The following is a 27,177-nucleotide window of genomic DNA, read 5'->3' on the forward strand; positions in this document are numbered from 1 at the left end:
TCCTGATTTAAACTTTTATACTGATGTGGTTTGCAAGGTGAGAGATTCAGTTCTATCATGCCTGATTGTAAAAACCTGTGCTGTGCAGGTTTCTGGTGGGGTTTTTTTTATCAAATCTGTAACCACATTGAGGCCATCGAACTCGGTTTTTTAGCAGCTTTCTCAGAAAAACTCTCTCCTAACCACATCTTCCTCTGCAACAAGTAAATGCATCTCGCCTGCAGCACAGCACACCGACGGTCTGCGAGCTCAGCAGGAACACAGACTCACCTCTCACAGCTTTGACTTCTCATCAGAGGTGAGATTCATTCAGAACCTTTTAGAATAGTTTGGCAAACTAAGAATCGATGGCTTTGGATGGATGCATCTTATCGTATCTTTTAGACTTTTGAGTTAATAAAAAAAAGTATAAACGCAGAATGGATTCAAATGTGTTTTGTAACAATTTATTTATTTATGAGTGTGTTTCTTAAAAGGTGTCGTAATTGGTAGGCCTACACAGACAGGAAAGCTTAAGAGGGACAGGAAGTGTTGAACGCTGGACTCGAACCTGCGACCAGTTTGACTCGGACTGTCGCCTCTCTGTAAACTGGAGACCTGCTCTATTCTGAGCTAAACCAGCACAGCAATTTATTTTTTAATTTACTGAATAACAGCTTCAATAATTATGACAGTTCTATTCAAGAAATAGAATCACACACAATGTATGAATTACATAGATTTGGATGATTAAAAACAGTCACCTCAGATGTTAAACGTTATTCATAGAGTAGTAAACTTGTTAACTCCCGAGCTGCACGTTTGTTTTGTGCCATATAGCTGAACATGCTGGCGGTCCTGACTCTGTCATCTCTGAGTGTCCTGGCGTGGGCGTCCACCCTCTGTCCCCCTGCCTGCCACTGCCTCCACAATCTGACCGCTGTCCAATGTCTGACAAGTGGACTGAACCAGATCCCTGATCTCCCAGAGGACACAGAGCAGCTGTTTGTTGTGTACAGTAGGATAGAGGAAATACCCTGGCACAGGCTGCAGAACCTACAGGTAAGGAAAGTTACGCAGGCTTTGACATGATGTTAGAGGAAAGTCCTAAACTGTTTTCTGATGACGTCCTTCAGCAAGTGGAGAGCCAAACTTTTTTAAATCATAGATCATTGAACCGGATGGACCTGACTATTAGTCCTCTAGTTTTCAGCAGATTTTGCTGTATAATTTTTGAGAAAATTGAAGATAAATTCTGCCAATTTTTCTTTGAGAGGTAAGAAATTTGAGATATATTCAGTATTTTATTTTGAAAAATCTGAAAGAGGTGACAAAGATCTTTCAATGGATCCTTGTACCCAAGGGCCCTGACCATCAGCCCTGTGATTTTGAATTGATGTCTTACTGAATTTTCAGTAAGACATGAAATTTGAGTGGAACTTACCGTTAATTTCTCAAAAACTATACGGTAAAATCTGCTGTAAATTATAGGGCCAATAGTCAGGGCCCTTGGGTACAATAGTCCATTGAAAGATCTTTGTCACCTCTTTTAGATTTTTCACAATAAAATACTGAGTACTAATACTAATACTAAAATATGATATCTCTCAATGAAACTTGAATGTAACAAACCTTTATTTTTCTTTAAAGAAACTGAACAGGAAAATCTTCTGAACATTCTCAAGATATTAGCCAGGGACACGTTGAAAAAGAATCCACTGAAAGATCTTTTTCACCTTTCACAGATTTTGCATTAAAACATTTCAATATGACCAGAATATCAAAGCTCTCATTGAAATTTGAGCTGAATTGAACTACACATACAGTACCTCAATAACTGGCTTTGACAAAGTAAAAATCTTACAAGCCCATTCAAAGCTTAAAAATGAACACACTTCTGGTTTATCAGTTTAAAAAATACTATTTCATGACTTCGACCTTTAGCCTACTGTTGAACAAAAACAAGGCAAACAAAAACTACAACTAGCCAAATCAAATGACTTTGAAGCAGTCAGTCCTTCAGGATGTATTCTTTATTATTCACAACAAAAAATTCTCTTTTCACAAGCAAACTTTGTGTCCTGGATGTTCTTTAGGTCCTGGACTTGACTGAGAACCAGTCGAACGGGTCTCTATCCCTCTACCAAGTTCGGTCCCCGATGAAGAAGCTCTCCAAGCTCCTCCTACGAAACAATAGCATCAGATTTGTGCTCCGTGATCAGTTTGTAAACTGCTCTGCTCTCAGCTTACTGGACCTGAGTGAGAACCTCATTGAACATCTAACAGCTGGTTTCTTAAATGGATTGGGAAGTCTGAAGACACTTAATATGAACTTTAACAAGATCCAAATGTTACAGGCAGGGGATTTGGAAGGAGCCTTCAACCTTACTGAAATCTACCTCAGCCATAATGATATAACAAGGATAGAAGGTGGTGTGTTCAAGGACTCTGCACTCCTGGAGAAGATCATTCTGTCTGGAAACAGAATCACAGATTTGAGGATGGGCAGCTTCAGAGGAGCCACGGGGCTCCGACACCTCGACCTGAGTGATAACATGCTGGTCCGTGTTCCTGCTGAGGCACTGAGGGACGTACGTGAGCTCAGGTGGTTGCACCTTCAGAAGAACAACCTCAGCAGCCTCCCACAGGATTGCTTCTCCTCACTGAGCTCGTTGCTTCACCTCGACTTGAGCTCCAACAGGATGAGCGCTCTGTCGGAGGGATCGCTGAGCGGTCTGAGCAGTCTGTGTGAGCTGGACCTCAGCGTCAACCTCATCGATTCCTTTCCCCCGCAACTCTTCATCGACCTGCTCAGCCTTCAGTCACTCGATCTGTACAAAAACAAACTGACATCTCTTCCTCTGGACGTATTTAGGAACTTAAAGAACCTGCAGGAGCTGCAGCTTGAAGCCAATCTGATTAATGCCCTGCCTGCTGGGGTGTTCGATCCACTATCCAGACTCAATGAGCTCCAGCTCTCAAACAACCACATCCTCAAACTTGAGCACACTCTGCTCAACAAGCTGAAGTCTCTAAAGCTCCTGCACATAGAGAACAACTCTTTGAGGCACCTTCCTAAAGGTCTTTTCCACAAGATGAGGAACCTGAAGGAGATACACTTGGATTACAACCACATCAGCTCTCTACATCCGTCAGTGTTTCATGGTTTGGTGAGAGTACATTTACTGAGTCTCTCTGGTAACGCTCTGTCCTCGTTACACCAGGATCAATTCAGAGACCTTGTCAGCCTAAAAGAGCTCAAACTAAACAAAAACCAAATAGTTAACTTTCCCTCGAGCCTTTTTATTAATCTAACTAATCTAACAACCCTTGAGCTGGAAAACAACCGGATCTCAGTGCTGTCTCCTGATGACTTCTCAGGGCTGACTCGCCTCAAAGAGCTCAAACTCAGCTACAATCGTCTCCACCGCATCTCCTCCGGCAGCTTTTCTCACCTCCAGAACCTCCGCAGGCTTCTGCTAAAGAACAACAGCCTGAGAAGTTTACACGCTCGGCCCTTCGTCGGGCTTTCGAACCTGACAGAACTCAACCTGGATGGGAACCTGTTGCATCACCTGCAGCCAGACGTATTTCAAGGACTTACAAACCTGCAGAAATTGAGTTTGAGGTTCAACCAGCTGAGAGGAGTGGAGCATGGGACTCTGGAGCCATTAACACAGCTGAAGGCTGTGTACCTGTCAGGTAACATGTGGGACTGCACAGGTGCACAAGCTCTGTACATCAACACGCACGCTGAGAAACTCAAAGACCAGTCCGCCTGCTTCTTCTCTTCTCTGCAAAATCCCTCCGCTTCGTCACTCTTTCCTGAGGAGACGGCGCTCTCTCGGGCCACGCTGCCCCCTCCCCTGTTTCAGGACGATTGCCCTACAAGTGCTGCAAGTGGCTCATTTCCTTTAGACATGCTGACTCTGCTCACAGCTTCTCTCTTCGCCACACTGTGACATCCTTTGTTGTGGTTTTGTGCTCTCTCACTCGTTCGTCTTTCCTGTCTTTGCTTTTTTTTTCTTTTTTGTCTGCTCGTGATTTGTAAACAGTTGCATCAGAGCCTCATGTCTTTAAAATGCAACGTCTAATCAATAAAATATTTTTGCAAATGACATTAATCCAGTGGAATAACATGATCCTACAAGAGTGCAAGTAAGACTCAAGCATTATTGTTGATTCTTGCATACTGGAAATACTTCCAAAAACATGAATGATTGTATGTGACATATAAAAAACCTCACAGGCTGCAGGTAGACTCACCGGAGCCTGGCTTTGTATCCTGATGATTTTAAACATAAATATTTTTAAGGTTGTTAGTGTTGAGCATAAAGTAGTGTAAAAGAAGTTTGTAAACAGTTGAGTTTGTATGTGCATTTGATTTGAACAGGATACCAATAAAAGATTAAATCACGCTTCTTAAACTTCTTCAAATCTTCATATTTGAAAATAAAAAGAAAACACAGCATACGATGTTCAATGTTTATCAGTTGGACTCACAGGAGCTGAGATATAACACACAAACAGGTGACGTGACGTTTAACACTGGGATTAAATGACTGTCTGTTCTCAGTCGACGCGTCAGCTCCTCAAAACACAAGACGACACAAGTTCTGATTCATTTATCTGCACGAGAGTTCGTTTAACCGATAAAAATAACATTTGTTTGAAAATCCATAAACCAGTCAGAGTTTTAGATTATAAAGTTTGTTTTTCTGTAAACGGTTTATCATCAGTCAGGTGTTTGATGTGAAAGGCGGGTTTGGTAATTTCCTCCTGATCCACTTTTAGAGATTTTGGTTGAAGTTGTCTTTAGGTCCTGACAGAAATTAATAACTCAGGTGCTCTGAAAAAGGAACTAAGAAAATCCGTGCTACTTTTGAAATCATGCTAGTTTTCAAAAAATCACCAACTCTGCCTTTGGGGATTATTTTGTACCTTTTATATTTTATTTTCCTCATAATCATAACGTAACTGATCACTGCAAATCATTAAAAACATTTCTGTAAGAAAGTGACCATCCAAACCTTTTTAAACCTTAAACCACAGTGAATTACACAGTAACTGTCTCCAGCTTTAAAACACTGTCTTTGTAGTTAGCTGAGCAATGAACACACAAACTGCTACCTTCATAAATTTATAGTTTATGATCTATCCACTCGTTTCTTCCTAAACAGGCACAGACGAGTCATAACAGACGAGTAATCACAGTTGAGTGTCACACATAGAAACACTTGTGGTCCTTCAGGTTCCTCAGGTAGGAGAAACTCTTCCCACACTTGTCGCACATGTACTGTTTCTCCCCCGTGTGTATCTGCTGGTGGGCTTTCAGGCTGTTTCCCTGATTGAAGCTGCGTCCACACGTGTCGCAGCTGAACGGTTTCTCCCCGGTGTGGATACGCTGGTGTCTGTTCAGGTTGCCCGTGTTGCTGAAACTTTTCCCGCATGTATCACAGCTGAAGGGTTTCTCTCCAGTGTGGACCACCTTCAGAGAGAAAGGTGAAAAGACAGAAAACACTTTCAGGTGTTGCACAGTCTTCGAAAAACAAAACAGCGCATTGTTCCTTATGCAAGAACATCTGGGTATTTTTATCACAACATCGCTGATAGTTACTTTTTGAAAGTTCACCCTTAAGATTAAGTTACCATGTTCTATTTAAAGATATGAACACTGACCCGTTTGACAAATACAAGGTTTAACAAAACAGTTGATTTTAGAGTCATTTTATCTGTATTTGATCCTTCCAGCCTCAGGGTTAGAGGTCGACAGGAAGTGTCCTGAACACAGGAAGTGTCCTGAACATAGGTAAAATGAAAACTATACGAAAAAGTGCAAAAATGGCAACACACATCTTTAGTCAAACACAGTAAATACGGATCGTCGAGGTATCTTCAGTTCGTTAAACGGATCAATAACAAAAAAAAAACAGAAAAGCTACCTGATGAGATTTAAGGCTGCTGTGCTGTGTAAACATGCGGCCGCACACGTCGCAGGAGAAAGGCCTCTCGCCGCTGTGCGTCATCATGTGAATCTTCAGGTAACTGGATGACTTGAAGCTTTTCCAGCAGAGGCCGCAGCTGTGAGGCCGCACCACCGTGTGGTGCTGCTGGTGCGAGCGCAGGTCGGTGATGGAGCTGAGCCGCTGGCTGCAGAGCACACACGTGCACGGGATGGTCGCCGCATGTGTCTGAAGGTGTTTCCGAAGCGAGTCCACACAGGCCACCACGGTGCCGCACGCCACACACGCCAGCGTGTTCTCGCCTGCGTGCGAGGTCTTCTGGTGCATCTTCAAGGCACTCTTCTGAATGAAACTTTTACCGCAGGTCTGACAGCTGAAGGGACGCTCGCCACTGTGGATCCGCTGATGACCTTTCAGAGTGTCTGCCTGGTTGAAGCTTTTACCACAAGTCTCACACTTGTATGGCTTTTCCCCCGTGTGTATGCGCAGGTGCCGCTGCAGGTTTCCAGGTATTGTGAAGCTTTTGTTGCAGTGCTGGCAGTTGTAAGCCCGCTCCCCCGTGTGCACCTTCTGATGCATTTTCAGGCCGTGAGCTCGGTAGAAGCTTTTCCCGCACTGTTCACAGCGAAACGGCCGCACGTCAGTGTGGAGACGCTGGTGGTTTCGAAGGAGCTGCTTCAGGGTGAAACCCTTTCCACAAACATCACAGTTGTGTGGTCTCTCACCTGGGAATGACATGTTAAAAGAATATAGTCATATGTTACATGAATACATTCTTTTACAAGCTCTTGTTCAGATTTTGTTTTTTCAGCCCCTTTTAACTCGCACATATATTTCTTAGTTCCTTGTGAGGTTCTTGTGAGCTCTTACGTCCCTGTAACTCAGTGGTGTCCAAACTTTTTTTCTTGCGGGCCAAAATTGTCGCGTTAGAATCGCGAGAATTAGAATTTTTTTTTTTTTTAAATATTGGAAGGAACTTTTTGTATTTTGACCTCTTCAAAAAATAATGTAAATACACAATAATTAATTGCAGTGGGAAAACTGTTGTGTTCTAATTTTTTGGAAAGAATAGTCAGGCTTTTATAGGTCTCCCTCGCTAACATGAAAAAGAAAAAAAGAACGAAATATGCCATCTGATGAGGCCTGGGGCCAAAAACTTCTGATTCTTCGATTTGAAGTCAAGGGCCACAAAAAATCCACTCAAGGGCCACAAATGGCCCCTGGGCCGCACTTTGGACACCCCTGCTGTAACTATTTAATCATTGATTTTAAGACAACTGGACACATAATCAAACATTCACCTGTGTGAAGCAGCATGTGTGCATTGAGACTTCGCTGGAATGAGAATCCTCTTCCACACTGAGAGCAGTGGAAAGGTTTCTCCGTGTTCGCCTCGTGGACTGCTAGATGCGCTTTGAGCAGCTGCAGCTTGGGGAAAGTTTTCCTGCATTGTTTGCAGCTCAGCGGCTGCTTGATCTGAGTCTTCTTCTCTTTCTTCGCTCGTCCTCGACTGGTCCTGGGCTTAATGACACGCCTCGGTCTGGTGGTGAATCCTGGATCAGTGCCATCTGGATCTTCCGGCTCCAGCTGACAGAGGTTTAAAAACATGGGGATCAACCAACAAAATCTCAGCATACACTGACAGGAGCAGGAAGAACTGTCGTATAGAAACACAGACCCTGAATTTATGTAACATAAAAACAGAATATTGAAAATGAAGAAGCTCAGTCAACCTGGTAGTCTGGGTCGTCACTATTGTCCTGGCCTTGGTCATCTCTGTACTGACCGGAATCAGAGGACGCCTGGTCAGCCGACGCTTCCCATCCTTCCTCCTTTATTATCACAGGCTGGACTCTGTCCTGAAGGAGAGAGAGAGAGAGAGAGAGAGAGAGAGAGAGAGAGAGAGAGAGAGAGAGAGAGAGAGAGAGAGAGAGAGAGAGAGAGAGAGAGAGAGAGAGAGAGAGTACAGACAGATTTGAACGTCGAGCTTCGGCCCTCGATCCTCATGTTCTGTGATTTTTAGTATAGGTCTGTTTTTTTTTTGTTTTTTTTTAACTCGAGCCTCTTTATGAAATAATAATGGAAACAGATCTCCTCATGACCTGACAGAATTTACCTCATAACTTCTGCCTTTCCACAGGTGAATTATAGGTGATCTCTTCACTCCAGCATCACCCCCAGCCACAACTGTGAAAATGTCACAAACTTCAGTATATATACGTTTTCAGGGTTTATGTGGCACAAAAAGCACATCATGTAATAAAGAAGTTACAGGTTATTTTTTGGATGTATTTCACCTCTGCGACTCTTCCTCCCTGAGCGTCGGCCCCTGACTATCTCTCTTTCTGCTCCGTTGGCTGGAGCGGCCGCTCCCACTATCACCTCCTCTACCTCCACTCGGCCTCTGCTGCCCTCCAGCACCAGCATCAGCTCCGTCTCTGCCTCCTCCAGTCTCCTTTTCAGGTCCTCGATCTCTGCAACACTCTGTGTCACCTGAGGGGCGGAGACAAACACAAATCATTACAAATGCAGTTTTGGATTTTAAAACCTGGGTTTGGCAACACGACATTCATTTGTTCCATTTCCTGTTAAAAAGGATATTTACAAGCTTGTTGACTCATTACTAACCAGAAATATTGTGTTAGATTATCTGCATTCTCAGAAGTTTAGATGAGTGCAAAACAAACGTACTGACACACGGGGAGGTTACGTACTTCGAGCCGCAGCAGAGAGGAACATTCGTGGAAAAGCTGGCAGATGTTCTCTACGGCCTCTCGAGCCAGGGACGCCATGAAGACGCTGAACTGGATCACCTGATGGGAACGACACAGATGTGACTGTGAGAGTCAGATGAGATCATTTTAACAAACAGGGAGAGTGGCAGTAATATTGAGTCATTGAGAAATGTTGATTGATTCAGTATGATCAAAGCTGGATGATTTGTGCTGCTGCCCTTTGAGATGTTGAGCTCAATGGGTTAATAACCTGGTTAAACTAAAACAGATCATAATCCCAACTGTGGATTGATAACTGATAAATTGATCCAGGTGTTGTGCTGAGAAATGCATGCAACTCGCTCGCAGGACAATGCAAAAAAATATGGCAGATAAAATGTCTACACTGTTTGTGCATCTACCCTTCATTCATTTACTGTGCAGACTCTTCGTTGTCAAACACTGTTTGCAGGTGACATTCAGTCATGCTAATGAAAACGCCTCTTCTAATCGAGTGAACAGAGTAATAACGACCATTTACGTTTTTTTAATACTTTGTCATCACAAATCTGACACCAGAAATTAAGATTTACAGCGTTTTCTAACACTTCAGCGAGGTGCATGCACCGCTTAACACGGACGCATTTCTCGACATAACACCATAAAACCTGTTAGTTCCACTGTAGACATACAGCAAATAGAGAGGCCTGAGTCTGCTGCCCAACTCAAAATGGCGATCAAAGATGGTTTCTTCTCCATTGTTAAACCTACAGTTTTTTGTTTAACTTAAAAAAAACATTTTAACTGTCAAGAAACAGAAACCGAATGATTGTTTATTTGAGTTTATTGGCTGAGTTAGCTACAGATGCTAGCTAGCTCTTCTATTTCTATGATCGTCCAGCAGTTGGAGCGCCGTCGCCGTGGAGACCGACACAGACACGAGCATCACTTTTTTTAAACACACCTTTTCGTCCTGAAATCGGCCCGTGTGTTCATCTGCTCCGTGTGAACACTCTCCTGTGGGACTTGGATCAGAACCGCTGAGAACTTTAGTAATTTCTGTAACAGTTGCCGTCACCATAATTTCCAAAATGGCGCCAACCCGCGACTCCGGATCTGACATTCTGTCAAATAAATGTATGAAGTTTATATTCTATTTATTATTTTACAACGAAACAAAAACACTCGTGTACTTCAATTTCATCGCTGTGATGAACAAACCCTGAGCACGAGCGTGGATCTCTCAACTTCCTCTTCCAACGTAAAAGCCTTCAAAATAAAAGCACGAATATTCTGTCCAGCATAGTAGGCAATCTTTCTTTGTATATCACAAATTCATAAACTCAGTACGAGGAAAAACTGATCAGTCTAATAATAGTAACGTTAGCAACTATAATAACAGTAATTGTTTTGAGCTAATCCTAGTACGCTATCTATTTTACTTTGAAAAGTGTCACCGGAAACGTTGTCTGCAATGGATCCAACTTGACGTTAAACAAAGGTCACTGGTGGCGTTCAGCTAAAGACGCGCGCTCACTGCCCTCTAGTGGCCAAATGAAGTAGCGTCCGCATGTCAACAATCAAAATAAATACGCTTCGAAAAATAACATTGCAAAAGAAAAAGTTTTGCATTTATTTTTAATTATAATTGTTTTTATTATTGTTTGTTTTTTGGCTTGATGCTACAATAACTACTCGATAGATCTTCAGTGATTTCGTCTCATGATGTACTGAGTGTGTTTCCACAGTTGTGTTTCTTTAGCAGTCTTGAATCTGAAAATCCGAGTCCACAGCTGCTGCAGGAATACGGCCTCTCCCCCGTGTGGACCTGCATATGAAACTTGACGTGTCCGAGCTGCCTGAACCTCGCTCCACAGACCTCACACTCGTACGGCTTCTCACCCGTGTGGATCCTTAAGTGTCTCAGGTAGTTTGTGTAGATCCTGAAGGCCTTCCCACACTGCTCACACTTGTGTGGTTTCTCTCCAGAGTGCTGCAGTTTGTGGGACTTGAGAGCCTGAAGGATGATGAACGTCTTCCCGCACACGTCGCAGCCGAAAGGCCGTTCTCCCGAGTGGATCCGCTGATGGTAGTCGTACGTGGCCTTGTAGAAAAACGACTTCCCACACGTGTCACAGCTGTACTGCATGTGACCCGTGTGGATAAGCTCGTGTCTCTTCAGTGCGGTTGCGGTGTCGAAGCCCTTGCGGCAGGTCTTGCAGCTGAACGGCGTCACGTCGACTGTGGTTCTGTCCCGTCGATAGATGACTCGACGGTTGCCTCGCTCTCGAGTTCTCCTCGCCCTGACCTGCCCGTGCCCGTCATGGTGAGAAACTTTCTGATGTTTCTGCAGCTGGCAGTTGTAGAGAAACGTTTTCCCACACAGGTCGCACATGAAGGACTTGGACGCCCCGTGAAGCAGCATGTGAACTTTCAGCTTGTTGTCCTGAATGAAACTTTTCCCGCAGACTTTACACTTGAACGGTTTTTCTCCCGTGTGGATGCGGATGTGTCTCTTCAGGTTGTGTTGCAGCGTGAAGCCCGCTCCGCACGTCTCACATGTGAAGATCTTCCCTCTGTGGACCGACTGGTGTGTGCGCAGGGATCTCCTCTTCACAAAAGTTTTGCCACACACCGCACACTTGTAAGGATGCTCGCCGGTGTGAGCGCTTTTATGGCACTGCAGCGCGATGGCGTACCTGAAGCTCTCGCCGCACTCGGCACATTTGTGCGGTTTCTCCACGGAGTGAACGATCTGATGAGCCTGCAGGCTGTGTTTGGCTTTGAAGCCCTTCCCGCAGGTGGAGCAGGAGAACGGCCTCGTGTCGGTGTGCACGAGCTGATGAGTCTTCAGGTTCATTTTGGTTTTGAACGTCTTCTCGCAGAGCGTGCACTTGAAGGCGGCGTGCTTCCTCTCCTCGTGACGCAGCAGGTGATACTCGTAGGTGGCCGTGTTCCTGAATCTCCTCGGGCACTGGCTGCAGGAGAAGGGCCTCTGCTCCCTGTGAGTGTTCATGTGCTTCATCAGATGAAACTGCCTGTTGAAGCTCTTGTCACAGACCTCGCACACAAAGACCTTCCCTTTCCTCGTGACTTCTGCTCTCTCTGTTTGTTTACATTCCTCTGTGTTCGTCGAGGTGCGATCCTCCGCAGCGTCTACACACGGTTTAAAAAAAAAAAAAAAGGTTAAAAATCCATCTCTCATATCCAGAATAAAAGAACAGCAACAGAAACATGTTGATACAAACAACTCATACTCAAGGAGCTTTAAGTGTTGAATCTTTTTTTTTATATATTTACCATTTAAAATCTCTGAGGACAATGCTTCAGAGTCCACCTCCGCTGTTGTCTCCCCAACTTCTGTCAAAGTGATTCATGATAAAGACAAGAAAGAGATTCATGAAATGTGTCCCTGTCCCGTCATAAAACATCCTCCAGAACTAAATCGAACCTGCTCTGGTTCTGCAGATTCAAAGGATGCCACAAGAAACATGTTTTAAATGAGATGATTGAAACAAAGACAGACTTTATTTTCTCTTTGTTGGATCCTGTGTTCATGCCTGGAAAATATATGATTTTATTTGTTCAAGAAGATAGTGAAACCTGTGTGTGTGTGTGTGTGGGGGGGGGGGGGGATATATTTTCTCTTTGTTGGATCCTGTGTTCATGCCTAGAAAATATCTGATTATATGATATATGATGGGGGGGGGATTCTTTTGGACTTACAGTCATCTCTTGATAGGTTTAGTATTTATTAAAAACTTAAAGTGGATAATAAAGGCTCCTGCATGCTGTCTCTCATTTCTCTTTAGTCAATCATCTCCATGTGCAGAGATGTTTCCTCACCAGCATCATGTCCTCCCTGCATCCCGACAGCAGCCGGTGATTCTGCACCTCCCTCCGACGCTTCACCCGTCTTGAGTTTTAACTTCCCCGTCGGTTTTAAGGTGTAGATCAATCCGCTCTGCTCGAACAGGACCGGGCAGCCGTTCAGGACGTTATCTCTCCACAGTCGGGCGTTTTCAAAGTCTCCGCTCATCGTCTTCAGCTCGCTCTCCAGCCGGCTCACTTCGGCCTTCAGACTCGTCTTTTCGTTGAGCAGCTTCGAGAACAGCTGGAAGAAAATGTTGTTCATCTTTCTGGTCGCCTCCCGTGCCAACATCTCCAAAGTGTTTGCTAAATCTGTCTGTCAGGATTAAAACATGGACTCAGCATTATTTCTGATAATAATAAAAACACATTGCTATGAATAAAAGATCAGTATCCCCATCCTCACTCTGCCCACTCATGGTTTGGGATATTACAGCTTTCGTAACATACGTAAAAATGCTGAACATACAGAAAGGTCAGCTGCTGCTCCACAGAGACTTTTAATGTTTTTATTTTTAAGGCTTTCAAACTGAAGCCTCTGAGGATTATAAGGGGACACAGAGAGGTTTTAGGATGATAATAAAAACAGAGAATTTCATACAGACTTACAGCTTGAAGTTACTGGCTATTTTAACTTATTTAATTTTACACTGTGTGACTTCCTTCTGCCATCCTACACCATAAATTTCTGTTTGCGAGATGAATACATGATTATCTTATCTTAATTTATTATTATTCACATTTTATAAAATTAAAACTGTTTATATTTGTGTCCCAAATAGTTATTTATAACATTTCGATTGAACTCATGTTGGTAAATATGTCAAACAGGTAGAGGAGCTACTTCTTAAAACTAAGCTATGTGCTTTATAGTATTGATTAAAAATAATAAACTCTACCTGCAGCTAAGGCTGTTCATTAAATTAGTTAGAATAATTTTAAAGCATTTTTCTTTTCTTTAATTTAATTCCCGTCAGTATGCAGTTGGATTCATAAATCCTAATATTAAAAATGAACATTGATGTACAGATAATTTTACTGTTTAAAGACACTAAACTGAGTCATCTTTTATTTATTGACGTAACGTTAAGGCAACCACTTATTTTAAAGACTCCTTCAATATAAAACATAAAAGTTCTTTTAAAAAACACCTTTAATTTCCATATTCATCAATATTTCTTCCCTCATTGTTATTTTTGACTTTCCCCGTGAAGGACCAGTCCGCCATCTTTGTTCCGTTCGGCTCGCGGTAACGTTACTTGATTTCTCTCCGTCGGTTTAATCTCCAACATTTAGTGTTTCTGTGCTCACTCACCGGATGTCTTCGGTTTGATTCTTTCGCCGGGTTCTCCTCGTTTGAGTTTTTAAACAAATCGATAGCGACATTGATAACTGTCTCCAGGATGGTCTTTGTTTCACCACAAAACACAACATGTTCCGACATTTTATCTTTAAAGTTCACACAGCAGGCTCTCAAAAACTGCGAAAAGGAAACAGTAAAGTTGGCGGCGAAACACCGGAAACAGCATTTATTTAAGCGTATTACTTCAAAATAAAACTCTCCAAGTCGCTTCCATTGCATATTATTTTATTGCAACAGCAAACAGAAAAATAGAAACAGAGCTATATCAAACAGAACATTTAATCGGAAAGCCATTTCATCATTTTGACATTTTCCTTAAAAATAATTACATCTTTGTGGTTCTCTGTCGGAAAACGTTTTTTAATTCATTAAGTGGCGTTTGAAAAATAAAGGAGGAAAAAAGAAGGTATTGGAGAGGCCATAACAAAGCTTTGTTCTTCTTCTGTGAACACTGAGCTGTGACTATTTTTACGGTATGAATGAATTTGGATTGATTCTTGAACTATCAGGAACGATGACATGGGAGAGTTAACAGAGGACGAAATACTCTTCATTAGATTTTTTGCTGTTATGAAGCTATTTAAGTTGTACTCAGTGATCGTAAAAGCAGATATTATTGGAACTGGAATGGATTTAATTTCAGTCTGAAGTCGAAGGATTTATGAACAAATTGAAAAGCTCTCGTTAACAGTTTATAAAGACTGAACGTTTGAAGTTATGTCGTCTACAGCTAAGCTAGATTTAAAGGTCAAACTCAAGTTATTTAGTTGCCCTTGATGCAACACACCACTGGACTCTGCGACGCAGCAGCCCCTCGGCTACGAGCCGTCACAGCTGTGCTTTTTGAGCTGCCTTGAATCGGAGAAGCCGCGGCCACACTGCTGACACGGGTAGAGCTTCTGCCCCGTGTGGACCTGAATGTGGGACTTGAGCTGATTCGACTGGTGGAACTTCCTGTGACAGTACACACATTCGAACGGTTTCTCTCCCGTGTGGATCCTCAAGTGTCTGTAGAAGTTCCCGTCTGTTCTGAAGGCTTTTCCGCACTGGTCGCACTTGTACGGTTTCTCCCCGGTGTGAATCCGCTCGTGCTGCTTCAGACTACCGGCGTGGAAAAATCTCTTCCCGCACACATCGCACACGAAAGGCTTCTCCCCTGAGTGGCTTCTCTGATGATAACCAAAAGAGTATTTGTTATGGAAAGACTTCCCACAGATGCCACAGTTGAACTCCTTGTGCTCACTGTGGCCTCTTTCGTGGAGTTTGAGGGAACACGCGGCGCTGAAACCCTTCAGACATATTTTACAGCTGAACGGTTTCACCTGCGACTTGTTTCGCTTTCTGGCCTGTAAGACTCTTTGATTGCCGTCCGCTTCCTCGTCCCTGTCGGCGTGCACGTACTTCTGATGAATCAGCAGCCTGCAGTTGAAGAGGAAAGTCTTCCCACACAGATCGCACATGAAAGGTTTCCTGGCGCCGTGGACGAGCATGTGCGACTTCAGCTTGTTGTTGTCGGAGAAGCTCTTGCCGCACTCCTGGCAGGTGAACGGCTTCTCCCCTGTGTGAATGCGAAGGTGCCTCTTCAGGTTGTTATTCAGGCTGAATCTGGCTCCACATATGTGGCAGGTGAACGGTTTCTCTCCCGTGTGGACCAGGCTGTGTCTCTTCAGAGCGGTGCCGGTCCTGTACGAGCGGCCGCACACGCCGCATATAAACGGAGTGTCGCCGGTGTGTTTCCTCTTGTGCACGGTCAGGGAGTGTGCGTATTTGAAAGTCTCCTCGCACATCGAGCACTTGTATTTTTTGGTGTTCGTGTGAACCATCTGATGGAAGCGAAGCGTGTCTTTACTCTTGAACTCTTTCCCACACGTGGCACAGCTGAACGGTCTCTCTTCCGAGTGCACCGCCATGTGACACCTCAGCTGCACCGGCAGCTTAAAGGTCTTGTCGCAGAGCCGACACTTCAACATTTGCTTCCACTTCTCGTGGCGCAGCAGGTGATTCTCCAGAGACGTTTTGATCCTGAACGTCTTCCCGCACTGATCACAGGAGAACGGTTTGGGCGGTTTGAGCCGCTGGTGACGCTTGAGGTGATTCTGCAGCGACTGCTCTTTGCGGTACGACCTCTTACACCGAGGACAGGGGAAAGGCAGCGGGGCTTTGTGAGTCTCGTGACGCAAAAGATGATTCTCCAGAGACTTCTTTTCCAGGAAGCTTTTGCCACACTGCTCGCAAGGAAACGTCTGCTTGTGAACCTTGGCGTGTTTCTTCAGTTCTCCTTTCCAATGAAAACTGGCGTTACAAAGCTCGCAGGGGAAGCGCTTCACAGTCTGCGACTCGCTCTTTGTAAGCCTCCTGCCCTGCAGTCCGCCTGACCGGGCTTTATTCTCCTCTGTGCTTTGCAGCGTGGACGCTGGAAACGAGGGAAGGAATCATTGTTTACAGGTTTCATCCAGTTTTTTTTACTCAATATCATCAAATCGTGTGTGTGGTGAATTTAAATCACACCTTCTAGGACTTTAGGCGTCGGTCTCCTGATTCTCCTCGCTCTCCCTGAAGGTGCCTCTTCCACTGATTTCTAGAAGAAGAAAAAACTCACTATCAACAAATGTTGGCTGCATGAAACCAGCTCCTCTTAATAAAGAAACATCCAACAAGCAACACTGAAGAAATACATCCAGGCTCAGTTTGTTCTTTTAAGTCAGAAATCACACAAACTGGTTTTTCTCTCAACAAACAAAAACCAGCTGAATAACTTGTGAAGATCAAAAGAGCAGAAAATATATTTTTCTTTCAAACCCACAAAGTGAAATGAAATCAGTAAATCCAACCTTCTCTTGTGCCGAGTCGACACCTCTGACGTAGTTGGATTCTGGACTGGGGACATGTTGAGGAGTAGATCCCGGCGAGGCTGCTGGTTTGAGGATGAGCTGCAGTGTTCCTGTGGGATCGGAGGCAGCCGTCGACGGGGTCGGCGGCTGGTCGTCGACTTGTTTGGCGCCCACCAACAGCACAGCGCTGACCCCGCCGACAAACATCGTCGGTGCAGTCGCAGCTTCCAGGTCGGCAACGGGCACGGAAATGTCGTCATCGCTCTCCGACGGAGCCGGAGGAGGGTTCAGGGTGGATTCCTCCGCAGCGACCAGAAAAGCTGCAGGACTGCTCGAGACAGACGTCTGTGTGCCTGTCGAGTTTTTAGAGACAAGATTCATTCATCTCTACAATCAGACAGATGCAACATGTTCACAGAGAGACGATTAACTCGCACAGAAATAAAAGAAAGACATTTAAAGGGGACATATTAATATCTGTGCTGTGTTTTGATCTAATCATAACATGAATCAAGCCGCAGAGGAGGTTTGTGACCCTGTAGAAACCAGCTCTCTCTCAGAACGCTCTGTTTTGGTGTGTGTGTCTCTTTAAATGCAATGACCCCGCCCCCCCTGTGTTATCCCTGTGCACATCACTCAATCATTAGCCAAAATAAAAATGGCGGACCTGTGCAAATGTTTTACTCGAGGCAGGAGGTGGAGTTCATGGGTGGAGATATCAGGGGGAGGTTTTTTTTTTTTTTTAGCAGAATCCCACAGTGACATCACAAGGGGAGCACATTTGATATGGAGCATTTTCCTGCTGGGTTTATTTCACATTTTGTGGGTCCACAGACACCCAGGGTACCAACATGAATGCAGCCTTTACTGAAAGAATGCTCATCTTTGATTAAAGGTGAACTTCATGACTAGCCACAAACCCTGACTACCCCCCTGCAGAAACAGTCTTCCTCTCACCCGTCAGTGACCCGTCCTGCAGCAGGATGTGGGTCGGGCCCCCCGGTGTCTTGCTGCCCCCTTCACTGATGCTCTTCAGCTCCTGCTCCAGCTCCTCCATGTCTTTGCCCAGCTGACCCACCCTGGCCTCTAGCTCCTGCTCCAGCTGGCCGGCTTTCCTCTGCAGCACGTCCTCCAGCTGCTCCACTTTGGCCCGCAGAGCCTCGTTCTCCTCGAACAGCTCGGAGGCGAACTCGGCGAACACCCTGCGGATCTGGACCACCAGGCTCTCCTCTATCTCCCGGACTTCGCCCAACTTCGTCTCTTGCCACTCCGAGTTTGGCGCTTCTTTCTCCCACACATCCTTGAAAACACACACGGCAGCCTGGATGGCGACTTCCACGATCGACGACACTTCGCTGCCGAACTTCGCCTCCATTTTTTCTTCAGTCGAGTTGCGAACTCAGCGCGAAGTGTCCGACGTCTGCGCGAACATTTTCAAACTAAATCACCAACCTCAGTCAGACTCAGCTCTTACTTTAACACAAGAACTTTATCTGACGTTTGAACAGAGACTGTCAAACATGGTGGACTGTGCGTCGCGGAAAAGATTCCGTGTAGAACATCCGCTTCCTGTGTCACTTCCCCCATTTCAAAATAAAAGCTCTAAATAAGAAGTAAAGAGTGAAACACGCACCTTGCTATTAAAATGATCAGGATGACATTTGTTTTGTTTCATAGCTTTCATTTTGTTTCATTTTTGAAAATCTGAAGATCAAATTTAAAACAATATTTGCGATTGTTTTTTTTCTTTTAAATGTGTTTTATTTATTTTATTTATCGGAAGGTCTGCAGATCGATCCTCAGCCTCGACCTTCAAGTGTGTGAAGGTGTAGGGGTGACATGTAAAAAGTGCTTTGAGAAGTTTGAAACCAGAAAAGCCCTAAAACAAGCTCAAGTCCATTTAACAAACAAAATAAAACGTGTTTAAAAAGCACTTCACTTGATCCACCACTGCTCTAAAACACAGCTCAGAATATATGAATGTTTTTATCAGGGCTCGTAGACAGACTTCTTAGAGGTGTGTTATTGATAAAAGCCTGGACATCATGTATGAGTATCCTTAGTATTATCTCAGTAGTATACTAACCTTATTGTTACAGCGACCATCTTTGTGGCTGAATTGATAAAGAAATTGATTCAACATTTTCATGAATTAATCCATCAAGCTATGTTTAAATCAATTAAAGTCAAAAGAAACCACAGAGTTCATTCTGATAATTCAGGCGATCACCAGACATTAAACTTTAACTGCAATTAATAAACCTTTTTCTTGCTAATATTGACTTAATATAAGTAATATTCACTTTGTGTCACATCCTGAAAATGACCCCAACCTGAAAAAAAAAAAAAGACGCATAAAGACATCATGATTCAATATCACAATCTGTATTTTTCAAGTCAAAGAAACGACTGTACAGAGCGGTGACTTGTTCTCTTTTTATACATTATTGTTCATTCATTCAACCGTTTCTATGTTGGTGGTTTTGTGTCGGTATGTTACAATGATTGCATAGTGGAGGGATGGGGCTTCAAGACATGCACAGCAGTACATCAATAAAGACGTTTTCATTCATGCAACCTCTTCGTCCTGATGTGTTTGTGTGTAGATATCAATCTCAATACAACACACTCAAAATAAAATAAGAAAAAAGGAGAGAGAAGATGGTAAAAGGGAAATGGCAGTTTTCCATTTTCAGCTTGATTTGACAGAAACTCCTTCTGAAGAAATGCATTTGTACATGTTCAGGTTGTGCAGGCAGACGTACAGAGAGACAGACAGGCTGAGGGCACAGAGACAGTAGTGCTGTCAGCACTATGAGCTGGATCACTTCTGACTGGTGTGAAAAAAACTGGGAACATTTGTTTGTTTGGATCGGCAGGAGAATCTGCAGGAGCTCACTGAGAAACATTTCACCTTGGTCTTTGTTGTTTCTGAATTAAAGATAAAACTGAACAAATGATCAGGAAGAAAGTGTCTTCACATCCCGACTTCTCCTTCACAGAACAAAGTTATAGTCACTCTAACGAGCTGCTCCCTACGTGTTCAGTAAGCTGAAGCATAAAGTCCACATCTTAGTGATCGAAGTCAAATCATGACACTGAATGAAATAAGAGATTTAATGCACCAACATGAATCAACAGAGTTCAGTGTTTCTAACTGAGCTGCACACACTCATGATCAGCCCTTATTGTTCCCGAAACGTTGAACCAAAAGCTCGATTTATAAAGTTATGATTGCATTCACAAGTCGCTCGAGTCCCGTTGAAAGTCTCTCTCCAAAATATCCAACAGCTTCAGTGTTTGCATGCAGGCCTTCTTTAGTGAGGAAGCTGGGACGAGCAGAAGGTAAACAAAGCGTAAACACAACGCAGTGACTGAAACACAACGCGTGAACAAACACTCGAGTTCAACATGATGCTGCTGTTCTCATTCTGCTTCTATCTGCTGATTATTCTCTTGACTTATCAAGCACTCATTTGGTCTGTATATATATATATTATAGAGTTTGTCTGACCAGCTGTTGTCATGTAATGTTGTAAAAAAAAGAAAAAGCCAATCTGAACCTCTAAGAAGCTTTTACAAAGTTTGAATCAATTAGAAATGTTGATTGGTTTTAATTAGTGGACGCTCTTTTAATTGGATCACGACTCTGCTCTCTTAATAACCCACATTGAATTCTCACCAGCGTTTAAAGGATGACTAGAAAGTAAACAAACAATAAATCACAAAGAAATGATCCTGAAATGAGACGGATGTTAAAAGCCCTTTTTGTTCTGGAGCCTTTTTAAGTTCCTCGGACCCATTTAGAGGAACCGTTTGAAGTACCATGGCGGCGTGAATGAAGGCAGAAACACTTTCCCATGATGTGACCTTCCTCTTCAAAAACTCCCCCAGAACTCTTTGGTACGAAAACACCTACATGACCTTTGACCTAACGCTGAACTTTTCTAGACGTGAAGTTTCTCTGCCCTGACCTCCCGGCCTCAACTCTGCAACAGGTCAGAGTCTCTTTAGTGCAAAGGAGAGTTTGCATAAAGTCTCAGTCCATCGGTGGACATCATAATCAGACAGAGAGACGGATAACCCTCGGTGATGATATTTGATTTTACTGCTGAGGGATTCTGCTGCAGAAGATGCAACATGTCAAACTCTGAAAGTCAGTTAATGGTAGAAACTGATGGACTACAAATTAAACTGTAAAAAATCTGATTTTCCTTCAACATAAAGTAAAGATTTCATCTTCTCTCAAACTGCTGAAACCAACTCATTAGCTCGTGAGAAACACGCGATTCTTAAGTTATCACCTGAAGAGGAGTAAAATCTGATCCTCATCCGACAACAACAATCAAACTTCATTCATGTCAACAGGAAAAGAAAACAATGACTTTAAACACACGGATGATAAAGCAAAAGGTATTTTATTCATCATTTCATCTCTGCCGACAGACTGAGGCTGATGTGAACAGAACAGCACAGACACACAAACAGGCAGGGTACGCACGAGCTCGTCCAACAATCAGTCTGTCGAGATGGGGTTATAATGAAGACAGCGCCAGTCACGTGACCTGAGGACGCCGCACATCCGAGCACACAAACACAACATGTTGACTTCTGCTGAAAACAGACACAACCCGACACAGTGGCTCAGCTCATGATTAACTCCGTGGTGTTTTCAGTACCCTGCATGTTTGCCCTGCGTGTTTCCAGAGTGTTCATGATCCCACAGCGGAGGACCGGACTGTCTCCTCTCACTGTTGGAAGATTTGCTCATTCAAAATTCATCTCTACGTTCGTCGTGTTCATCATGCATGTAAATGATTGCATTGATATGGCATTCACACTCAGTTAAGATGCATAAAGTGTGTTGAAATAAAAACAAGATTTGACAAAAAATAAATAAATAAGTTTTTACACTTTTTAAGACGTGTTTTTTTATGATAAACACAAACCAGACCAGCAGGTCGGGACAGAATTTAAAATCCTTCAGTGAAAATCTTCATACAGGTACAGAGAGATAGAATATTGCTTTCATAATACGATCTTTACATTTTAAAGATGCAAAGAAAACTATCAACCAGGCAAAATAGACGACTGAGAATATCAAAAGAAATCTGAGAGGGAGAGAGGAAGATTTTAAAAAGTCCATTTTGTCATCCGCAAGAATCCAAATGCACATCTGATTTTTTTTTGATTTTTTTATGTTGACTGCCGATATTTTCATAGTTAAAAGAGATAAAAACAAACAAACTTGAGGACATGTCAGAAATGCCCGTCACAGAAACAGAAAGGAAGTGTCAGCTTTTGATTGACAGCCGCTGGCAGTCTGAGCTCCTTCACCCAAAGTACACAAAGCTCCTGCACTGTTACCTAGAAGCAGCTGATGGTCAACACCCTTAAAGAAAACACTTCAGGAAGGTAGTTTCACTTTACTGGAGGTGTTTGAGCTAACCCGTCACAAAGATATCCAACCTCTCAGTTAATCATCATCCTTTAAGTTTCTTGAGGTAAAAAAAAATAAAAAATCAGACGAAATCTAAAATAGTTCTGATCTGTTTTGGAGTGTGGTATTGGCTCAGCGTTGCCCCCTGTTGTGTGTTTTTCTGATCATCCACACATGAGAAGGTTGACCTCAGGGGGCACTAGTGAGACAACTTCATTAGAAATGTGAGAATTCATCAGAATGAATGACAAACAGTGTTTTATGCTTTTACAGCAAAAAAAAAAAAAAAAGACTTAAAGGATCATCATTCACTGTGTTTGGTTTGAAAAGTGTACACGTGGTTAACATCTCCAGCTGGACCACACGGTCCTGACTGCGGCTGGTTTTTGTCGTGGTTCTTAAAGACAAACAGACAACTCCATTAAGAGAGAAAATAATGAAGAAATAAAGCGTCCACACCGTAGCTGTGATCCTGAAACAGAAGGATCTTAAATGCTACCTGACCTGTGCGATGCAGTTTAGACGACCTTTCACAGGTTAAATAAACTATGGTGATTCTCCTCCTTGTACTGACCTTCCTCCCTTCCTTCCCTTCTCTTCATTTATGGCTTTGTGGCGAGTTCAAAACATAAACTGACGAGTCTGTGGGGCTGCAAAGACGAGCTTTATGTGACGAGTGATTTCTCTCCAAGCAAAACATGCAATCTCACAACTCACAGACACTGAAACCCATTTCTCTCGAAATATTTGGTCAGTCTGAAATGCTGACCAGTCGAATCGTTCATTCTCGTCTTGTTCTTTCACTGATGGGTTGTCAGGATAATGAGACGTGTTAATAATGTGTGATGGATCAGACGTGTCTGGAAGACTGAGGTGTCCATATGAGTCGACGGACATATAAACACGAAGCACACTGTAAGCACATACTAACAGAAATAACCTGAGAGCTATGGAGACCCTGGGAGCAGAGAGCAGCAGCACAAACATGCACACACACACACACACACACACACTCGTGTACATACTCACGATTTTTACATCTGTATTTCAAAATAAAGGATGCAAAAGACTTGTGTGAGTCACCCAAAGAGAAAAAACAAGTAGTTTGAAGTAGTGAGGGAATAAAAGAGTAGACGAGGCCTCATTCATTAAAAACATGCCAGGCGCTGATTTGTGCTTATGACCAAGCCAAAAACGTTATTCATGAAAAACTGGTGAACTTCATCGACTCCCTTTACGATAGAAAACATCCTTCTCACGCCTCTGCAGGAAGCCAAAAATAAAAAAGGCATTCACTTTTTGCTATTTTGTAACCTTAATTAAAATCTTAACAAATGAGGCCTCGAAAAAAAATAAAAATAATCAATCATCAGATTAAGTCTGGTTTCTGATCCCTCCTCAAACTGTGCATGTTATCTCTTATTAATTACACCTCGGAGCCTCGCTGGCTGCTGTCTTTAATTAAAAGGTTAAAGCCTCCCGTCAGTGCAACTTAAATATTCCAGAAAAAAAACAAAAACAAAAAAGAGCCTCAATCCTAAATAAGCTCTTTATAAATAAAGAAATAAAAGCTGCTCTTCTTGGACAGAATCCAACACAAACATATAAGAACATTGAAGTCATTTTTGCAGTTGTGATCACTCATTTGGGTTAAAATTAAAAGCCCTTTAGGTTATGTTTCAGGGCAGTGATTAAACGTTGATTCATTCGTCTGTTTTCTGTCCTGATTGCCTTCATCATCATCATCATCATCATCATCATCATCTGTGCATATTCAACAAACTGTTTCTTTCAGTTCATACATCAGTGGTGCATGTGGATGTTTGTGGTTCAGTGCTGTTTGAGATCAAAAAGTAAAACCAGTTTTCTTTCCTGCGTTGTTGTTGTTTGTTGTTGTTGTTTGTTCGGAGCTCGAGACAGAACGCACATTTAAACAAATCACGCTTCTCTACGTTTTTAAGTCTGTAAAACATTTTGGCTTTCGTTCATTCCCTTTCAGCTTTCCGAGGAGTAATAAGACATAGTGTAGGATGTCTTGACTTACAGACAGACACATAGATACAGTAGATAGGACAAACAGGAAATACATACAGATACAGCTCATCTCATAGAAAAATCAAACATGGAACAGAATGAGCTACGTTTTTTATCGTACTACCAGCAATCAGTAACAGCCTTGGAGTAAACGTGACGCGTTTCCCGTCCCGCTCTCTTGCATTAACGCCGCCAAGGGGTTCAGCAGCACAAAACTCCCTCTGCAGTTCTCTGAAACTGCCACCAGGGGGGGCATAGGTAAACTGTGTGTGCTCTCGCACGCGACACAGAAGAAGAGCGAGAGAGAGAGGGAGAGAGAGAGAGAGAGAGAGAGAGAGAGAGAGAGAGAAAGATGTCTCCTGCTCCAGATCCTGTCCTAAAAGTGAGCCTGGGTCAATCCTTCTGTCCTGTGCGTCACTTTCCATCCAAACACAACCGCTTCGCTGACCGTGCTGGACGCAGAGAGGAGGAGGAGGAGGGGGGGGGGCGTTCACTGCCAGTCTTTGACCCCCGCCTCCCATTTGGAGTTCAGACGCTTCGATTCCCAGAAGTCTGTCGTCCCGCTCACTTTTTCTTACTCGACTTCTCTGAGCGCTTTGCGTCCGACTTCCCACCCCGTTCCGACCTCTCTGACCGCTCGCCTCTCTCCCTCTCCTTCTCTTTCTCCTTCTCTTTGTCCGCCCGCTCGATACGATCAGCCGCGTCCGAGCGCTCGCCCCCTCGCTCCGACCGGTTGTCCGCCTTGCTGCCGTCACGGCGCGTGCCCTCGTCAGTGGATGAGGTAGTTGGTTGGGGCTGACCCCATTTGGCAATCTCCTCATGCTCCGTGATACTCGCGGTGATGTTGTTGACCCATGATTTGAGGTCCTCCTGCAAAAGGGGGACAGGAAGTGTCAGGTTTTAAGTCACCCTTTAAACTCTCACGACTTCTTAAGCTACATGAAGACACACAGACAGACTCACCTCATCTTTAGCATGAAACAAAAACTCGCTGCCATCCTTTGTCCTGCAACAAAAGGAAAAGTATTAAACACACATTCAGTGTGATGCAAATCATGCTTTGGAAAAAAAACTAACTTAAAGAGGACTTGGCCAAATGATATTTGTAACCAAATGAGTCGTCAAATATCAAAGCAGCCAAGGCGGAGATGTTCTGTCTTTGACTCCTGAGCTGTTTACACAAACCCTGAGATGTTTGGTCCGTTTGTCCGGTTCATTTAGGAAGGTGTAAAATGCTGTCAGACTGAACCTGGGGTTACCAACCTAAACCTGTTGAAAAGGGTCTGACGCCTGTAACGTTGTGTTTATTATGTAAAAGTAAACTGATAAGCTCAACGACTGCTCATGGAAGCAATCTTATGGTGAATTTGTTCAGATTCATGAAGAGTATGAAAAGAGCTCCTCACTTGAGCGTGAAGACATTCTTCTTCTTCTTGTAACCGTTGGTGACGTCGCAGTGGCAGTGGGAGAGGTTGAGCAGCGGCTCGTTGTTGTAGGACGTGGTCGTGTTCTTGGCGTCCTTGTAAAAGCCCATCTCCCCTTTGTTCAGCACGCAGTAGAGGTTGACCCATGACCTGCTGTGGTGTGGGAAGGTGGGAGGTATGAGGAGGGAGGGAGAGTGTGAGGAAGAGGAGGAGGAGGAGGGGACGGTGGAGTGGAGGAGTAAGGGGAAGGCGGGGGCGGTGGTGGTGGTGGTTGGGGGGAGATGGGGGGGAGTCAGGAGGAGCTGCAGAGTCGCTCTCGCTAAGCTAACACCTCACTCACCTGACCAGAGCACAGGTGGGCAGGCAGGATGGACCAGCGCCAAGAAGGGAGGAATAAACACACTGCCGAACAAACACAGACGAATGGACACACAGACGCACGGACAGAGGAGGTGGGTGGGTGGGGTGGGGGGGGGTGGGGGGGTGGATGGACCGGGAGGGAGGCGACGCACATGTACCTTTGTGTATCAGTGTGTCTTGAGGCTCATATGACTTACCTTGGAGGAGACGCGAGGAGCAGCCAGAAGCATCAAGGAAAAAAAGGGGAGAAAAGAGAAAAAGTTTGGTTAAATGACATTTTGGCAACAACGAAAACCAAAAGTGGCACGTTCATGCTTCTCGCCCCCTGTGAGCGTGTTTACATGCACACAGCATTCCAGTTAATACACAACACCCAGATAAAGGTATTATTCAGAGCACGCCGTCTCTGTGCAGTTTCACATCCTGAACCCAAACACCAAAAATAGAAACAGAATTAAAATAACTAAAAGACTGGAGAGGACCAATCGGTGCATGTGATAAGGTGTCTGCGCGGCTAATTTTAACATGTTGGATTTTAAAGAAGATGAAGCTCCGAAAGGCAGAATTAAACCTGATCATTGACAAAGAAGATCAAGATCTTGCTTCTGTCATTTTTTTTTTATTTTTTTTTTTACACTCATTAGGAAACGAAACAGGGCCTGGTATGGACGGCCAATCAGAGGTGAGCAGGGTTTTTATGGTTAAACAAAGTCTCCCATGTTCACAGAGCTTCGGTGAAACTAACACTGTTCTCACAAAATGTCAACATGGATGCAACAGACAGAATCCAAAACTGGAAACTGAGGATTTTTTTTTTCTTCTATTTTTTCCAGATGTTTCTGTGGTTTGAATGAAGAGAAAATATCCAAACAACATAATATACAAACAAAAATAAAAATAATAAATCCTCCTAATAAATCTGATTTGGATTAAACAATCAGGCAGTGTGATATTTGTTTCATAAGATGTTTTTTTTTGTATCTGAGGGAAGTAATATATCACACCGTTCACATGCACTGATCCTGTAAGAAGGAACTCGTGGTTCTTCTGAATAATACCAGAACATTAATGTGCATGTAAACAAACGCAGGGCCTCTTCGTGTAGCTATGTAACAGAGACAGGTTGAATCTAAATCTTTCCTCTCAGGCTTACTGCATCCTCTCTGTCTCAGTATTAACTGGAGGAAGACGCTGAGGCT

General features: G+C 43.6%; 5 protein-coding genes across 9 annotated transcripts in view; 1 reads left to right on the forward strand and 4 right to left on the reverse strand.

Annotated features, from left to right (window-relative positions):
• Positions 1–127: 127 nt before the first annotated feature.
• On the forward strand, positions 128–4,396 carry LOC306830275 (uncharacterized protein). Its single transcript, XM_079353656.1, has 3 exons — positions 128–298; positions 820–1,041; positions 2,076–4,396. The coding sequence occupies exons 2-3, from the start codon at positions 826–828 to the stop codon at positions 3,939–3,941; spliced, it is 2,082 nt and encodes a 693-aa protein (XP_079209782.1). The 5' UTR covers positions 128–298; positions 820–825; the 3' UTR covers positions 3,942–4,396.
• A 513-nt stretch (positions 4,397–4,909) lies between these two features.
• LOC306830276 (uncharacterized protein) lies at positions 4,910–9,884 on the reverse strand. The gene is made up of 9 exons (XM_079353657.1): positions 9,621–9,884; positions 8,657–8,755; positions 8,240–8,435; positions 8,059–8,129; positions 7,676–7,801; positions 7,244–7,529; positions 5,922–6,667; positions 5,098–5,467; positions 4,910–5,046 (listed from the first exon to the last, which is right to left on the reverse strand). The coding sequence occupies exons 1-8, from the start codon at positions 9,777–9,779 to the stop codon at positions 5,201–5,203; spliced, it is 1,950 nt and encodes a 649-aa protein (XP_079209783.1). The 5' UTR covers positions 9,780–9,884; the 3' UTR covers positions 4,910–5,046; positions 5,098–5,200.
• Positions 9,885–10,238: 354 nt separating this feature from the next.
• Positions 10,239–14,108, reverse strand: LOC306830274 (uncharacterized protein; the record flags this gene model as incomplete). 2 transcript variants are annotated; one of them, XM_079353655.1, is made up of 4 exons in its annotated part: positions 10,239–11,812; positions 11,957–12,013; positions 12,503–12,842; positions 13,842–14,108. In XM_079353655.1, 4 exons carry the CDS (start codon positions 14,106–14,108, stop codon positions 10,377–10,379), a joined length of 2,100 nt encoding a protein of 699 aa, XP_079209781.1. In that variant the 3' UTR covers positions 10,239–10,376. The 2 variants fall into 2 exon arrangements, with proteins under 2 accessions (XP_079209781.1, XP_079209780.1); XM_079353654.1 differs by having other exon boundaries at positions 11,957–12,016.
• On the reverse strand, positions 14,098–18,307 carry LOC306830273 (uncharacterized protein). The gene is made up of 4 exons (XM_079353653.1): positions 17,678–18,307; positions 16,721–17,073; positions 16,398–16,467; positions 14,098–16,302 (listed from the first exon to the last, which is right to left on the reverse strand). The coding sequence occupies exons 1-4, from the start codon at positions 18,093–18,095 to the stop codon at positions 14,708–14,710; spliced, it is 2,436 nt and encodes an 811-aa protein (XP_079209779.1). The 5' UTR covers positions 18,096–18,307; the 3' UTR covers positions 14,098–14,707.
• A 2,811-nt stretch (positions 18,308–21,118) lies between these two features.
• The window catches only part of sptbn4b (spectrin, beta, non-erythrocytic 4b), a 45,755-nt gene continuing 39,696 nt past the window's right edge, over positions 21,119–27,177 (reverse strand). For 2 of the 4 annotated variants that reach the window (XM_079353651.1, XM_079353649.1), the window contains exons 40-42: positions 25,601–25,771; positions 25,158–25,200; positions 21,119–25,064 (exon numbers count right to left, since the gene is read on the reverse strand). In XM_079353651.1, the coding sequence (XP_079209777.1) occupies positions 24,759–25,064; positions 25,158–25,200; positions 25,601–25,771 (520 nt within the window). In that variant the 3' untranslated portion in view covers positions 21,119–24,758. The other 2 variants (XM_079353650.1, XM_079353652.1) reach the window with 2 other exon arrangements.

This window comes from Symphodus melops (assembly GCF_947650265.1).
Source record: "Symphodus melops genome assembly, chromosome: 10".
In the NCBI taxonomy this organism is placed as follows: domain Eukaryota; kingdom Metazoa; phylum Chordata; class Actinopteri; order Labriformes; family Labridae; genus Symphodus; species Symphodus melops.